At 41.9% G+C, this 17,282-nt stretch overlaps 1 protein-coding gene across 4 annotated transcripts in view; it reads left to right on the forward strand.

Moving 5' to 3' along the window:
- The first annotated feature begins 9,059 nt into the window (after window positions 1-9,059).
- The window catches only part of PHF6 (PHD finger protein 6), a 34,210-nt gene continuing 25,987 nt past the window's right edge, over window positions 9,060-17,282 (forward strand). For 2 of the 4 annotated variants that reach the window (XM_045030425.1, XM_045030426.1), the window contains exons 1-3: window positions 9,069-9,225; window positions 15,342-15,524; window positions 15,743-15,844. In XM_045030425.1, the coding sequence (XP_044886360.1) occupies window positions 15,387-15,524; window positions 15,743-15,844 (240 nt within the window). In that variant the 5' untranslated portion in view covers window positions 9,069-9,225; window positions 15,342-15,386. Of the gene's footprint in view, window positions 9,226-15,341; window positions 15,525-15,742; window positions 15,845-17,282 lie in introns of all 4 variants that reach the window. The other 2 variants (XM_045030428.1, XM_045030424.1) reach the window with 2 other exon arrangements.

Below are 17,282 nucleotides of genomic sequence, written 5' to 3' on the forward strand. Positions count from 1 at the left end.
GCCGGAGCAGAGCCATGCGGCTGCTTCTGGGAGCCGTGTGGAGCGACCCCCAAGCCTGTGCCCCAGCTGGAGCACCAGAGCAGGATAAACCCCAGACTTCACTCCCCAGCAGGAGCTCAAGGGCCGGCTTAAAACAGCTGGCAGGCTGGATGTGGCCTGCAGGCCGTAGTTTGCCCACTCCTGCCATATGACTTCACCCACCCACTCCCATAATAGGCCCATAACCTCTGGCTGAGTTACAAATATTGATTTAAAGACTTCACATTACAGAGAATCCACCATTTATGCTAGTTCAAACCAGCAAGTGACCCATATCCCACGCTGCAGAGGAAGGCAAATAAACAAAACCAAACCCTGGGTTTCTGCCAATCTGACCTGGAGGAAATTCCTTTCCGACCCCAAATATAGCAATCAATTAGATCCTGAGCACGTGAGTGAGACCCCTCCCCCTGTGTAGCCACATGCCTGGAAAGAATTCTCTGTAGTAACTCAGTCCTCCCCAACTACAATCCCATCTCCAGCAGTTGGAGATATTTGCTAATACCAGTCATGGATGGGCCATATGCCTTTATAGGCAACCTCATCATACCATTCCCTCCATAAACTTATCAAGCTCAGTCTTGAAACAAGTTAGGTTTTTTGCCCCCACTACTCTACTAGAGGCTATTCCGAAACTACACTCCTCTGATGGTTAGAAACCATTGTCTCATTTCAAGCCTAAACTTGTTAATGTCCAGTTTATATCCAGTTGATCCTGTGCCAACATTGACCCTTAACTTCAATAACTCCTCTCTCTCCCTCGTGTTTATCCCATTGATGTGTTTACAGAGAGCAATCCTATCTTCTTTCAACCTTTGTTTGGTTAGGTTAAACAAGCCAAACTCTTTGAGCCTCCTCTTGTAAAGCAGGTTTTCCATAGCTGTAGTGTAGACATACCCTAAGCGAAGTCACTATCCCTTGTTTTTTGGTGCTTCCTGCATTTGGTGAAGCAGGACTTTGTACATTCCTTGTAAATAAATGGGACTCTATAAAAGAAAATACCAGACTCAGTGAAATTTAGTGAGGGTGCTTGTCTTTAACTTGACCTCCTAATTCATTTGCACACTACAAACTGTCTTGTCTTTACAAGGATTTTATCTTGAGTTAGTTAACTAGGTTTGTTAACTAGAGTTAGCTCACTTGAGTTAAGAACACACGTTTTCTGGCAGGAAAATGATAAGTGAGGTTTGTTGACTCGTTATTGCATGTCTGTTGATACTCATACAAATATAAAGGATGTAGAAGTGCTTTATAATGAGGACCTAGGGTATGGGCTGAGCAGTTTTTGAGGAGGAGCCTAAGGAGCTGCCAGCCTTGGAGAGAAGGCTTGGCTGGATTTGATGTTTCATTTCAAATACCTCTTGTAAATAAAGCCAAATCCCAGATGGGGATAAGATTTGATGCACTGACATTTATGTTGTAACTGTTTCAGGCTGATTGAACCTCTAAGATTATCTTTTAACAGCTCTTCTGGTATATTCTGAAGGAACTTGTGTAATGGGGTTTTCTTTAAATCGACCATTACTCTGAGGAAAATAAAGTGTGCTTTCTTTCCCATTGTTTTAATCAAAAGTTACATATACACACTGGATTTCTTGTAAAATGTATTCCCCTACAGCTGGCCTATAGAAAATCCAAAGAAATTGATCATCTCTTTTATGGAAGATGAATGTTGTTTATACAAATCTGTGGTGTATACAGCAACTGGATTAATGCTATGTCTGTGAGCAAATGACAAGCTCTGCCTTATAATTTAACTCCTTTTAGATGCTTGATTATGACATTTGTTCTTCTGCTGAAATGGGAGGGAGTAAATAAATGAGTTTGTGTAATGAGCTTGTCAAATACACTGAGAAGTTCTAGAAGATCCAATTGTTGTTAATGCTCACTGGGCTCCTGGCCAGTGCAGTCAATGTATGTTAACATAAAGTTAGAATCTCCTTGTGTTGTCATGTAGTCATTATGATCAATCAGTCAGCCATAGTCTGGTAACCTTAGCAACTTAAAAATATACCTTTGTTAACACTATTTCACATGACCATCACTCTCAAAATCTCTGGCTCTGAAAATGTAGATTATAAAATATTAAGCCACCTGGATATGTTATTTCCAAAACTCATTAATTTATTCTCCTTGCTGAGCTTCTCAAAGAAACTGTCAGAATGTACTATTCATGGAAGGCTCAAGTGTCCAAAGAGAGCTCTTAAATGCTGCACAATAAGAAAGTAAAGCAAATGGCTATATTAATTTCAAGTTCCTTTAGTAACAGAGGTAGAGACACTAGTGTTTGCAAAATTTAAAATAAAATAGGGCCAAATATAAGCCTGAGATCGGCACACAAAATGTCCCCTCCACCTTTGAATCTCATCTTTTGTACTGGAACGAGAAATTAATTGATTCCCTGGCATCATTTTTCTCCCCAAGTTTGCCTGGACTATATAGCATCATGATGTATACTATGATCTTGTGCAGGACTTGAAGCAGACTATCATAACAACTGTCATTTCTGTCCTATATATTTTAAAGGTTTTAAGACTACTTGTGCCAAAGAGAGAGAGAATGGTCCCTTGAAGTATGTGTTAACTACTAAGGGTATGTCTACACTACCTGCCGGATCGGCGGGCAGCAATCGATCCAGCGGGGGTCGATTTATCACATCTAGTCTAGATGTGATAAATTGATCCCCGAGCACTCTCATGTCGACTCCTGTACTCCACCACCACGAGAGACGCAGGCGGAGTCGATGAGAGAGTGGCAGCAGTCAACTCACCGCAGTGAAGACACCACGGTAAGTCGATCTAAGTATGTTGACTTCAGCAACATTATTCACATAGCTGAAGTTGCATAACTTAGATCGAATTCCCACCCACCCCTCGCCCCCAAGTGTAGACCAGGCCTTACACTCAACAATTTGTTCCACCTTGTATTTAGCCGTAATTCTCTGAGTACATTTTCCAGACCTGAAGAACTCCATGAAAGTTCAAAAGCATGTCTCTCTCTCCAACAGAAGTTGGTCCAATAAAAGATGTTACCTCACCCACCTTGTCTCAAGTAAACCGCCATTCTGGACAGTTGTCTGTCCCACCTGTTCTTATGAAGCTCCAATGATGGGGATTCCACAACTTCCCTTGGAAGTCTATTCCAGAAATTAACTCCTCTAATAGTTAGAAATCCTAAATCTTCTTGTCCTACCTTCAGTGAACAGGGAGAACAACTGATCACAGTCCTCTTTGTAACAGCTCTTAACATATTTGAAAACTGTTATCAGGTCCCCCCTCAGGCTTCTTTTCTAAACTGAAACTAAATGTGCTCAGTTTGGTTTTTTTTAAAGCTTTCTTCATAGGTCTGGTTTTGTAAATGTTTTAGTATTTTTGTTGCTCACCTCTCGACTCTCCAATTTGTCCACATCTTTCCTAATGTGTGGCACCCAGCACACGGTACTCAGCAGAGGCCTCACCAGTGCTGAGTAGAGCAGACAATTGCCTCCCATGTCTTATTAATGTACACCAGCACAATATTAGACATTTTTTTGCAATTGCATTGCTTTGTTGACTCATATTCAATTTATGATCCACTATAACCCTCAGATCCTTTTCAGCAGTACTACCAGCTGGCCAGTTATTCCCCATTTTGTAGCTGTGCATTTGATTTTTTTTTTCTTTCTAAGTCAAGTACTTTGCACTTACCTTTATTTAATTTCATCTTGTTTAATTCAGACCAATTCTCCAATTTGTCATGGTAATTTTGAATTCTAATCCCATCCTTCAAAATACATGCAATCCCTCCCAGTTTGTCACCTGCAAATTTTATAAGCATACTCTCCACTCCATTATTTAAGTAATTAATAAAAATATTGAATAGTGACAGACCACTGTGGGACCCCACTAGATATGTCCTCCCATTTTGACAGAGAACCATTTATAACTACTTTTTGAGTATGGTCTTTCAATTAGCTGTGAACCAACTTCAAAGTAATTTAATCTAGACCACATTTTCCCAGGTTGCTTGTGAAAATGTCATATGGGTCTGTGTCAAAAGCCTTTCCATGGAGAATTAACCTGTCCTGTAGGATAGTCTCTGTCCAACTTCCATGCCTTTTGGAATTCCAGGCTCACACCCAAAACCAAAGCAGCAGTTTGAGGTAGCTCCTTAGATTCCCCTCTTGCCCAGCAGAATTAATTTACTGCTTCTCCTCTCTTTGGTTAATAGGTTTAACCAAAGACGTACTGTGGGTCCCTTCCATCATAAAATCATAGAAAGGCCAAGAAAACAAACTTGGTCTTTGCTCTGAAGATGAACTGAATCTCAAAGTAAAACAAAGTCTGTAGGCAGACGATAAACACAAACCCCAGTGAATGACGTATATTTCAGAAAAGGAATGAGTAATAAGGAATAATATCATGGAGCTTTACAGGGATAATATCAATGCAAAGCAAAAAAATGGTTTGCATTTCACTGGTTGAGTTAGAAATCAAGCATGACCTCAAGTAATGTCTAGTGGCATTTGCATTCACCACTGCGAATTTTTGTAGAATAGTTCTATTCGGCAATTGTATAATCACCAGGAGCCTCCAGCATCAGTTGGAATAAGATTACTGGGTTCTGTAGTTGCAATTACACAAGGGAGGGAGTTGCACGTGTGTCTCCATTCCACCCCAAAGTGCCTGGAGATGCTGGAGTATAGTAGAGGCATCTCAGGAACCTGAGCTATATAATCTAAGCTCAGAAAAACTTTGCCTCTGAAGCAACTATTAAATATAATCATTCAAGGCCTCAATACCACACATGAGGCCTCTAGCACATCTTGATCATAGCAACCCATAACATGTAAAGGTCAAGAAAGAAACAGGTTTTTAATTGACTTTTGACAGTTCTTTGGCTATTGTTTGCAGCTGCAGGAGTGCTAGGAATACACTTTAGTCTTCATTAAAAAACTGTTTTAGAGCACTGGTGGAGGGAAGCTAGGACCTGATGGTAAATCTCAAGGCAGCTCCAGCTATGCCTGGTTTCAAAGCTCTTCTGCTTGATTATAACCAGTTATGCCAGCCCTTTTTACTCATGCTCTTGAAGGAAACCCCGGGAGATTTCACATGGAGTCTTTCTTTAAGACAATGTTATAATGACAGGATTGTGATGCCATAGTTAAGGTTGCAGCATCATTTTCATTTTGACAGGAATGTTGAACCTTTATTTTTAAGAAACGCTTTAAAAGTGGCAGTGGATGAAACACGGACATTAAAATTCACATATTATTTGATTTTTTTTATCTTGATTTGCTGCACCTGGGGTTAAAATACACACCGAATAATTGTAAATGACCCATGGCAGATGCTGCAATGCTAGCTTGGGCATTAGCAGCACTCAAACTTCAGTCCAGACCCCTTGACAGACCAGCTAGCTTGAGTTTAAAGCACCACTTCACTTGAGCTGGTCAGCATTGGGCTTACTGCTAACCGGACCTTAACTGTTAACCCTGGCAGCTGGCCGGCGTAGCTGGCCAGCCAGAGGAACTCCAGCCCTGGCTGCGCTGGGCCAGCCAGCCGGAGCAGGCCCAGCCGTGTCGAGTTGGCCAGAGGGACACCAGCCCCAGCTGAGCTAGCAGGACCCCAGCCCTGGACACTCCGGGCCGGGTGGGCCGGAACAGCTCCAGTGCCGAGCCAGCCCCAGCTGCGCCAAACCAGAGCAACTCCAGCCCTGGCTGGGCCAGCGGGACCCCAACCCTGGCCACGTTGAGTAGGCTGGACCGTCTCCGGCTGCGCCATGTCGGCAGGACTCCAGCTCCAGTTGCGCCATACCGGCGGGGCCCCAGCGCCAGCCGCGTTGGGTATGCTGGACCATCTCCGGCTGCGCCGTGCCGGCGGGACCCCAGTGCCGGCTGCGCCATGTTGATGGGACCCTAGCCTCAGCAGCAGCGGGTGGGCCAGTACGGCCCTGGCTGTGCCAGCCACACCCCAGCCCTGCAGATCTGGCGGGACCCCAGCACCTGCCACACCAGGCCAGCCAGAGCGACCCTGGTTAATTATTAACCAGTTAAATGATACAATTTTAATTGTTTAACCGGATAACTTTTTAAACCAATATTTACATCCCTAGGGTGGACCTGATCCTAGATTTTGCAGCTTTGTCCTTCACTGCGAAATGTGGAGGCCAACCTTAGCCGACTCCTCCTCCATTTGCTGGAGTGCCTTGCAAAATCTGTCAGGCAGTGGCAGATTAGCCACTGGGCCAATGGAGCCTGTGCCCAGGGGCCCTGGATAATTGGGGTACCCACGTGCCCTGACCTGCTCCGCCCGCTTGGCACTCCTTCCAGGAGTAGGGGAAGCTCTTGTGCCCCAACCCCACTCCCTGGCAGGAGTGCAGGGTGTGCAGGACAGGGCAAGCCCCCACACCCTGACCCCACTCCTTGGCAGGAGTACCGGGCAGGCAGAGTGGGGAAGCCCCATGCTCTGACGGTGACCCCACTCCCCAGCAGGAGTGCCAGGCAGGCAGAAGCCCCCGTGCCCTGACCCTGTTTCCCCAGCAGGACTGTGGGGTGGGGTTTGGGGGGTGGGGGATTGCAAGTGGAAGGGATGGGAGGGGCCCCCACTTGCTCTGGCCCAAGGCCCCACAAATCTCTAATCCACCTCTGCTGTCAGGGCTTCGTACTGGAAGAAGAACATCATCCGCACAGTCAAGGTCTGAGAGTGAGAGCTCACCAATCTTAATGCCTATGGATCTGACAGAATGCTGCATTATGAAATCCATGGGGTGTTTCACCTCTTTTAAATCTCTTTTGGCAAAAATGGGTAACCTCCTGGGATCTGATCTTTGTCTTACACGTTACTCCACTTACACTAATTTGAACAATAGTAGTTCTGAATGCACTTTCTCTGCCCTGTGCTGATTGGCTGTTTGCTCCAACCCTCTTCCTGCTCATCCCTCACAATCTTTTCCATTGGCCAGGAACGGCGAACTGCAGCCACTGGGTGCTGTGGGGTGGGGGAGGCCTGCGGACAGTCAATGTCAGCAAAATGTCTTGCAGCCCGCAATCAGATTACCCTGATAGGCTGCATGCGGCCCGTGGGCTGCAGGTTGCCCATCACTGGCTTAGCACAATGGAACCCCATTCTAGGATGGTCCCTTAAGCACTATGGTAGTAAACATGATTATTATTAATAAGAAGTTGGGAATACAACTCAAGTTTCTGAGGTCTTGTATTCACTGTAATGTCAGCTCAAGGTATAATTTGGGTGTCACCCCACTCTGACTCCTGTCCACACACAAAAATCTCCAGCTCAAGTGAAGTGGTGCTTTAAACTCAAGCTAGCTGGTCTGTCAAAGGGTCTGGACTGAAGTTTGAGTGCTGCTAATGCCCAAGCTAGCAGTGCAGAGAGGATGCAGCTACTGGCTATGAGCTGAGTTTAGCACATTTGTGATTCTAATCTAATCACTCTGTGTAGCTTCACAGTGTGGATACTTTCACTCCACCTAGGCTAGCTCAAATGGAGTAACTTGAGCTAACTGTTACAGTGAAGACAAGCTCTGGACAAGGGAGTTAGGCTTGACTTTTAGCTATGTTGCTTTTCAGATCAATTCATCCATATGTAGGTTCTCTTATCTCTAACCACTACTACACCACATTGTCCTCCCAGAACCAGGGTAGAGTCCAGGGACAAGAGCCTTGACTGATGAAAACTGTCATCGTTCCATTGACTTCAGTGCAATGTACACCAGCTGTGGCTCTGCCCCTAGGATTCCTGACCTCCATTCTACTACTAACAAATAGCTGTGCAACCAACGCACTGAAAGTGTGTCAAGTCCTCTAGTAATTACTCCTGTAGTTCAGTAGCTGAGTCTCAAAGCCCAGAGTTAAACCCTGTTAACAGCCCACAGCGGGGGATGCCATGGTTGCATGTACTAGAACTTACTTTGGTTTATTTTAATTTATGCAGTAAAACATCTTTTTTAACCTAAAACTACTATCATCTTTGTATTATGGTGTGATGCATACTTTATTTCACTTGTTTGTCATACATTGGCAAGTCTGAATGTAGGCGTCACAGGGGCAGACACAGGTGACGCAACTACCAAAAAAGAATATTATTCCAGCTTCATCAACTTTGCACTCTAAGACCAAATCTTAGTGGCAACCTCAGCAATGTTAAGGCAGAATAACTTCCCAAACGCCCAGGAAATGTGATCATTAGATGTGCTGATCTGCTGATGCAAGAGTCACTGTTAAGGATTAGCATCAGAGTGCAAGTTTGATGGAGCTTGGGTATGTGTTGCTTTTTGGTAGCTATTAATTGGAGATGGAAATGAAACCTTTACCCAATGCTAGTGCATGTTACCAACAGAACAGGAGGCAGGCAAGGCAAGCAGATTTTCCCTCTACATCCCTCTTGACAGGCTTTTAAGAGTTGGTGGGCTGGGTCCTGATGCAATGGATCTGTCACTAAGCAAAGCTTTTGTGTTAACGTAACCAGCAATAGCAGGTGACACAAGAGCCATGGGTGGCAGGTTGTGAACGCCCTGAGGCAGGGGTTGTCTTTTTGCAGAGCACACCCCCTGCCCTGGGGCCCTAATGGGGGGGTCTGGTGGTGTAAATGCAGCAGGCAAGGCCCTGCCCTGGTATATGAGGTACTACGCTCTCCAGCCCTTCTGCAGAGCCAGCTCAGTCATGCACACGCGCAGCCTCCCAACCTCCAGTTCATGCTACCCACAGCAGCCTTCAAAATGATCTGTACGCATGCGCGGGTCACCTTCAACGTACCCAAAGGTCATTCTACGCACGCGCGGGTTCTCCATTTTCCCCATCCCCGCTAGCTGTCAGGTCCAACTGCGCACGCGCGGATTCTCTCTCTCTCTCTCTCTCTCTCGCGCGCGCGCGCGCGCCCCCCCGGTCCTCCCCGGCAGCCGACGACTTCAGATGCTCCTGTGCGCCTGAGCTGGAGCCGCAGGCCGCTCCGGGACCGGGCCTTCTCGGCCGCGCCTCGCAGCCTCGTGCACCAATCAGGCGCCGGTTGGAACGTCGTGACGTCTTGGCGCCAGCGCGAAGACGTGCGTGCGGCAGCCGCGGCGGCGGCGCAGCGTCCCCTGCCCCGAATGAAAGGGAAGGTCCCAGCGCCAGCGAGCGAGCGGTCGGTCCTGAGTGCCCAGCGGCGAGGGGCCCCCGAGTCCTCGTTCCCCGGCGCCCCGCCCACCCGGGTGAGTGAGTGAGCGAGCGAACGGCCGCGCACACTTGACGGAGGCACCGCTCGGCGCCGGCCCAGCCCCCTGTGGGCGGCGGTGGAGCCCCTGCCCGGCCCCTCCGCCTGAGGCGAGACCCCCCAGCCCGCCACGGCGCGCGCCCCAGGCCTGAGGAGCAGCCCCCTGAGCCTCGCGGGGGCTCGCCCTTCTGGGGGGGGGCGGGGGCTCGCCCGTCCCGGGGTAGCTCCCGAAGGGCCCGACGACCCCTCCCCTCCCCCCGCGCCCGGCGGGATTCGTGCCCTTGTTGTAAGGGGACCCCAAAACTGGGGGCCCTTTTCCTCCAAGCCTGGACTGTTCTCCCACCTCTCGGGGCCCCCATCTGCTCCTGGCACCAGTAATCCAGCTGGGAAGCGCCCCTGCCTTGAAGGGAGCCGTAGGGATCGGTTTCCGCTTGAGGATCCCACCCCAGGGACACTGCCGGCTACGGCGGAGGTGATTCCCACTTCTGAGAGGGGCAGCCGCCTGCTGAGCTCTGCGGCTTAGCTGCCTGCCCCACCAAACTATTCAAGCCCGGGTTTGACCCTCCTCCTGTGAGGTGGATCCCCCAGGTCATGGTCTCCACGCCCCCTTCCTGGGTGGGAACCCCAAACTTTCCTGAAAATAAATCCAATTTATCTGCTGCAGGCTTGTTACACCAACCTCTCTTTCAGTCTTGGGTGTTTTCTGTAGGTATGAAGTACACGTGAAATCTTGTTTGCATGTACCTTAAAGCTGAGATTTTCACGTGATTAATGATTTTGGGTGCACGTTGTTCAACTAGATACTTGAAAGGGGCTTGATTGGCAGAGGATGAGTAATCTGTGTTTTCTGAAGATTAGCCCCTTTAAAGTACTTTCAAATTGAGTACCCAAAATCACCAGTCACTTGTAAAAATACTTGCCTAAATGTGTTTTTGGTTTTCATCTGAAAGTATCCAAAATCACTTTTCTAACATTTTTAAATAAAAAATGTCTAGGCATGTTTCTCTTGTGCTTCTCCCAGATGTCTCAAATTCTGTTACATGTTTTAAAAAAAACCAAAAACCCAAACAATCCTGTGTTTGCATAGTACCTCTAGTCATGAAGAATCCAGAGTTTTAACAAAACAATTAAACTTTCCTGTGGAGAGCCTTGCATATAAACTAATCCAGTATTCTATGTAAGAAATAGCAAGCTTGGGCCTGACTTTAGCAAATAAATAGAGCATGAAGAAAAGCTCTTGAACTTCCTTTCTTATCTTCCGACAAAGTGGGTATTCACCCAAGAAAGTTCATGCTCCAATATGTCTGTTAGTCTATAAGGTGCCACAGGGCTACCCCTCTGATACTTTCTTATCTTAGGTTTCAGAGTAGCAGCTGTGTTGGTCTGTATCCACAAAAAGAACAGGAGTACTTGTGGCACCTTAGAGACTAACAAATTTATTTCAGCATAAGCTTTTGTGAGCTATAGCTCACTTCTTCAGATGAAAGTTTATGCTGAAATAAATTTGTTAGTCTCTAAGGTGCCACAAGTACTCCTGTTCTTTTTTCTTATCTTACTTTCCCTCCCTCAGTGCTGAGTAATGTTTCATATATTGGGGTAGTGCCCTCCGTGGTGTGTTTTTTTTTTTCCTGAGAGATGTTGAATATTGGAGAGACGATATGGATAAGGGAATATCTTTTATTGGACCAACTTCTATTGGGTGAGAGAGACAAGATTTCAAGCTACACAGAGCTCTCTCTCGGGTCTGGGAAAGGTACTCAGTGTCACAGCTGAATGCAAGATTGAGCAGATAGTTTAGTATAAGTCATTAGCACATATTGGAAGGGACCATTCAAGGCAAAGTGGCCTGTTAACATCCTTGTATACATAAGACAAAAAGGGCGGTGAGTTACAGATTGTTGTAGTAAGTGGTAAATCAAATGTCTTTATTAAGACCATGATTTTTAGTGTTTGGCAAAGTTATGAATCCAAGCTCATCTTTTGCAGGAGTATTCCTGTTTGTTGCACATTTAGAATTAGTCCTATAAAAGATGGCAATAAAACTAGAATGCCGGGCTTAATGTAGTTTGTGTGAAAAACTCTTGCCATAAAAATAAAAATCAAGAAGGAAAAGATGGGCTTGAGTACTGTCTTAATATGCATCAATTGAACTACACAGATGAACAAATTCTGAAGAGAGAATTACAAAAAGAATCCCTTTCTGTAGCAGAGAATCTCTTATCACAGCTTTCATTTTATAAGAGATTTTATTGTGGAATTAGGTACCCCTTTAGATAGGATCTTGGAAGATATTGACATGATCTTAGTATTGTCAGTACAGCTAAAAAAAAATATACTCATCTGTGTCTTTTAAATAGGTTGCCTAGTACTGGTATAGATAGTTGTCTCCATAGTCAATGTGTCTATGATATACCTCTGTTTACAGGGTTTATAGCGTAACTGTAAATCTTGCTTTTGACTGAAACTTGGCGAGTAAGGTTTCAGTCCAAGGATATATGTACACGTCACTTTTTTTTTGAGAAAACAACCCTGTTTATAGTTTTATTTTAAAAAGTAGATTGGAAGAATATTTTGCTGATTTTTAATTGTACCTGTTTTTGTGTTCAAGTGAGAAGTAGGTTGGTGTTTAATCAGTAGTCTGGATTAGACATTCTTAAACTATTTTCAATAAGAAATTAAATGGCAAGATTTTAAATGTTTGCATTCAGGATTATGGATCTCTAATGTGGCAGGGCAACTGGTTCTAACTGTTTTCAGAAAATGTAAATTAGCTAAAATAGAGCTAAAAATAAAGGTTTCTGCTTTTCTGAAACACTGTCAGATACATTTCTTATTTGTAAATACTCTATCGAAAATCTAAACCAAGGAATTTTTCTCTGCTAAATAGCTTGCTCGTTCTTAACCTATGTAATATACATTCCATGGTGGTTTGTGATGTGAATTTATGCAAAAAATATACATGTGAAAAGGATGCCGAGTGCACCCTATGATATGAAGGAAAGGATTTCCAGTACATACCAGATTGGCATATGCTATGAAAACAGGTCAATATACATCATAGGTGAACAAATGTAACTTAAAGTCAGTAGTATGGATAAAATACTTCTTGTACTAATCAATTTCTTCTGTGAACCCTAAAAATGTATAAATAATGTACAAATGCCTAGGTATACAGAAAACACATGCAAACAAAGCACAAAATTAGAGAGCATTTTTAGGTTTCTTTAAAAATGCATTGGGAATAATAAAATAGGAATGTGTGTTACCTTTCTGGCCTAATCTTTGCTTTTTGCTGTACTTGCATTTTAAAAAATCTTGTAAAGTATTTGAATAAGCATGCCAAAACACAATTTCAGCCAGTTAGTTGCATCTTTTCATTGCTATGCTAACAGAGATCTGCTCAATGGAACACACATTACCATCATTTTCTAAGTTATAAAAAATACCAAATTACTTCAAGGAGTAAGGTCATATAAACAATAATACATACCCTATTAACCGAGAACCTTGTTATATGTGTGAGTTAGATGCACTGTATAACATAATGCTGAAGACTAGGTGACTTCAGCCACCTGTGAAGAACATACTTCTTTATCAGTAACTTCCAAGAAGCAAAATATTAGTGAGCAATCATTTTGACTCCCATGGTTGTTATGAATTACTCAGATTTTCCAAAATCTTAGTTTGCCATTCAGATTGAGAGTAAAAGGGAGAGTCTATTGATGTAGCAGCAAGAGTGGTTGACAAACGTAAAACCAAATTTTCCATATGACTGTGTGTATGACTCCTGTTTTAGCCAATGGGACTTGTGAACACACATCCGAGGACAGAATTTGACTTTAAATTTCTGAAGTTACTTTTATAAGGACTGTCATTGTTGCTGCTACAAGAATTAGTTCCTGAATAAGAAAATAAAGTAAGAAAAATTAAATGCAATGTAAAAAAAAAAAAGTCAAAGCTAACGCATAATGAATGCACTTAGCCTTATGTACATGTGTGTGTATATATATAATTGCTGTAATATTAATTATATCAAAACAGAAGTTATTCTTGCATTTTAAATTTTGTTACAGTATCTCCAACCCATTATTGCATGATTTATGTGAAGCTTTTGAATGTGACCCAAGAACAAAAAATCTTTTTATATAGTTTCCTTCTGTTCTTCTGAAGCTTTTTCCTGCTTCCAAAATCTCATTTAGATTTTGAAAGAATTAAAGAACATTTTGAGAGTCTTTCTTTCCTTTCTTCAAAAGCCAGCCCTTCTTGCTGTTTAATAAATGGACTGCAGAGTTACTTGATTTTGATTTCTCTTTAGAAGAATATAGTAAGTAAATTTTTTGTTTAACATTTAAGGGTTCTCTTTTGCCACTGCAAAAGGGTGTGACTCATTTATTCACATTGGCACTTTTTTGTGTGTAAATCAGCTAGATCTAGAACATACGCATTTTTGTTACAAGTATGTGTCACCACTCTAGTAAATTGCTTTATAGTTAAAAATGGAAGTAAATGAAACAGTAAAAAGAACAAGCACTAGAGATAAGATGTTCGTACATCAAAATGTAAATGTATCTTGTATTAAGCATGGCAAGAAAAAATGTTTTTAAATTATATCTATGAAAATTTGTGAATAACACTACGTGAGAATTGAAAGGATCTTCATTAACCGTATTAAGTATAGAGGTATATAAACTTAGCACTATTCCTCAACTTTCTGTAATAAAAATGAGTGATGTTAGTGTCTAGGAGAGTGAGGAGCTTGTAGCACTTTCAAGAACCACGCAGAGTTCGGCTATGCAAATTTCACCAGTCAGTTGTGTAATTTCAAATCAATCCTGACCAATGACACCTCTGCCACTGTAGCCAAGGACCTTTTTTAGTAGAAGTTCTGAACTATGTAGTGGTCTTCCTGATTTAGATGGGCATCTGCTGGAGACAAAGGCTGAGAAAGCCATATTCATTGCCGTTGTGACCAGAAAGATACTGAGATCCAGATCTTCAGAGAGGAAAAGCAGTAAACAAGCATGCTACTTAGGTTCTCGAATTAGACCATGTTAATTATATAAATTATATTATGTTATTTTTTCTTTTAGAGATATAAAGGTGAATGGACACAAACTTCAGCTTTAGAATGGGTCCAAAAAGTGTGTATCCTTGAATATTGAGTGTTTTAGGGCCCAAACTTGCAATGAGATCCACATAGGCAGATTCGTGTATGAAGCCTCATTGAAGTGGATCCATCTATGTGAATCTCATTGCTGAACTGGGGCCTTGGTGTTTGTATTTTTAACTATGTTGCTTGTAAAACATGAAAAATGTGATTTATGTGGAGTTTAATTTTAAATTACTTAGGATAAGAACAGGTGTTGTCATGCACTTACTCAGAATTAGGGTAAGGTTGTGAAAAACAGCCCTGGATCTTAAAGGGTTTCTATTGCAGCATATTAGTCACAACTATTCACCTCTAAAACTTTGTGACTTTAACTAGCCACAATGTATCTGTGTAATGATAAAATGTTACCATTTTAGGTTTCTCATCTCCTAAGGACAGTTACTCATATTTGTAAAGATGAAGATGAGTATTTAAATTCAATACTTATTAGCTTTTATGGATTGTAGCCTAGTTGTTTTTTTTATTGCTGCTTCTAAAGTAGTTCAGTAGAATGGGTTTTATTGTATGGTAAGGTGAAGCTCCCCCTGTGCAGTGTGCTTCTGGAATAAATGAAAATAAAATGGAATATGAGACAGTATTGCATCAGGATTTCCCTAAGAGCCCTAATGGTTGCTATACTTGTTATATTTTTAATTTCCTCCTTCCCCTCCCCTCTCTCAGCCTTTACGTTTGTATAAATTTTATAACTGCTCTTACTTTGGGGACCATTATATGCCTTGTTGCCACATTCTTATAAAGATTTTGGGAAATACAGCTTTTGCAATATACATGTTTATTCATATATTATACTCTAGCTGTATGTATGAGACAAATTCTATTCCACTCTGAGACATAGTGGATGTTTCAGGTATTTTAAGAGAAACACAAAGTAACTTGAGTAAATATAATTTAAATTGATTTAAGTTGAAATTAACATCACTATTGGACATTTTTATTCTCTGTAGCATTTGTGAGGACTGAAGTGTCATTCTAAAGCCATTTTAAAAATCATGACAAGCTCAATTGGACAGAAAAAAGGGTCTTCAAGGCAACGGAAGTGTGGTTTTTGTAGGTCTAATAAAGATAATGAATGTGGACAATTATTGATGTCTGAAAACCAGAAGGTGGCAGCACATCACAAATGTATGGTAAGTAACAGAGGAAAAGGAAGTTAAAGCAGTGAGTTGTTAACTACATTATGTAAACAAACGAAATCCTGAATGATTTCAGCCCACTTGTGGCAGTGGTATATGTTACTAATACCACTGTTTATTTTTATTTTTAAATTGTTCCTTTTTACAAATATAATTATTCCATATTACTGGAAACCCTTTAAAATTAAGTTTTATTTTTACACGACTTGCAGCTATTTTCGTCTGCATTGGTATCTTCACACTCTGATAATGAGAGTCTTGGTGGATTTTCTATTGAAGATGTTCAAAAGGAAATAAAAAGAGGCACTAAACTGGTAAGTCTGTAATTCTGCCTCTTGAAAATGGAAAAGTAGCATTTTATTAACTTCTGCAAAGTAACTAATGAAGTAATTCAATGTACCACTGAAGTTATCTATTGTATCAATCTTTTTTTTAAGAAATGTTTTCCCTGTGTCTGTGAACTCTAGTGTAATGGGTAATTAACCCATGGGAGGAGTCATTAAGATAAAACAGGTCATGCATTTTTAAAAATGAAGGTAGATCTCAGAGAAAGGGTAGGGTAGTAGCTAGATGGATAGCCACCAACAGGTGTGATCCCTTATTGAAATCAATAGTAATTTTGCAGTTGATTTCAATAGGAATAGGACTGAGTTCTAAATGTCAAATGACTAATGATGAGAAACTTCTTAAAGCAATCAGGTTTTTATTTTAATCATAATGTATATAGTTAATTTAAATATATAAATGGGTTATTTTGGAGATTGTGGAATATTTTTGGAATTCCTAAAAATGAACTGCAAATCTTAATATTTTCACTAGCACTGTCCTTATGTTATCAGCAAATAAAGATGGTTATAGTGAACGTGGCATAATTTTTCCAGTCAAGTTTTAAAACTCATTAACAAAATTAATTTTCTTTTTAATGGGCTGCATACAAAGAGAAACCAGCATTTCTTAAATTTACTTTCCTATTTAATATTTTCTGTCAGATTTCACAATGGAAGCACATTCTAGGGTGCTATGCAAGTGTAACTCTGCTCCTTTAACAACATTTGGTTTCACTGCCAAAAACTGTCCTTTACTGCCAAGATACTTATTGCTTCCATTTTTTAATGATTTGATAGAGCCTTGGGATGCAGGTTTTTCATGAGATGCACATACTGAAAACTAGTTTAGTCATAGCCTCACCAAACTGCTGTGGAACTGTGTGATATGACTGCTGTTTGTTTGCAAGGCATTCCTCAATTTTTAAGCAGATTTCTGTTTGATATAAGAGCTAGGTGGTATTACGATCATCTTTCTTATCTGGGAGATGATTGGTTTTGCAAATATTTTCTAACAAGTGATACGGTATAACTAAAACAGTCCTTAGACACTTTCATTTTTTGGGGAGAAATGGGGGAGGGAGTCTGAAAGAGGTTTTACCAGGGATGCTTTATTTGGAGGCTGAAGTTACATGATGTTGCACCTCATTATACTTACAGCCTCATCACTAAACAGTACAATACTTTGCTTAGTCTTTTTCAGTGTGGAGTTTTATTTGGTCTAATTATATTATGTCTTCATTGAGCTATACTAGTTGGAGACTATAGGTGTGATTGGAGATTTGATATTTATAAAGAGCAGAGTAGCATATGGCTATGTGGGCCAACAAGAAACTTTTTGACAATTAAATCTTTTTAAATGGTTTTATGAGATCTGTATGTTAGGGATTCATAGATTATAGATTTTTTGTGCTTCTGAATCTTTTTT

The sequence above is a fragment of the Mauremys mutica genome, chromosome 9 (genome assembly GCF_020497125.1).
Source record: "Mauremys mutica isolate MM-2020 ecotype Southern chromosome 9, ASM2049712v1, whole genome shotgun sequence".
Lineage (NCBI taxonomy): Eukaryota > Metazoa > Chordata > Testudines > Geoemydidae > Mauremys > Mauremys mutica.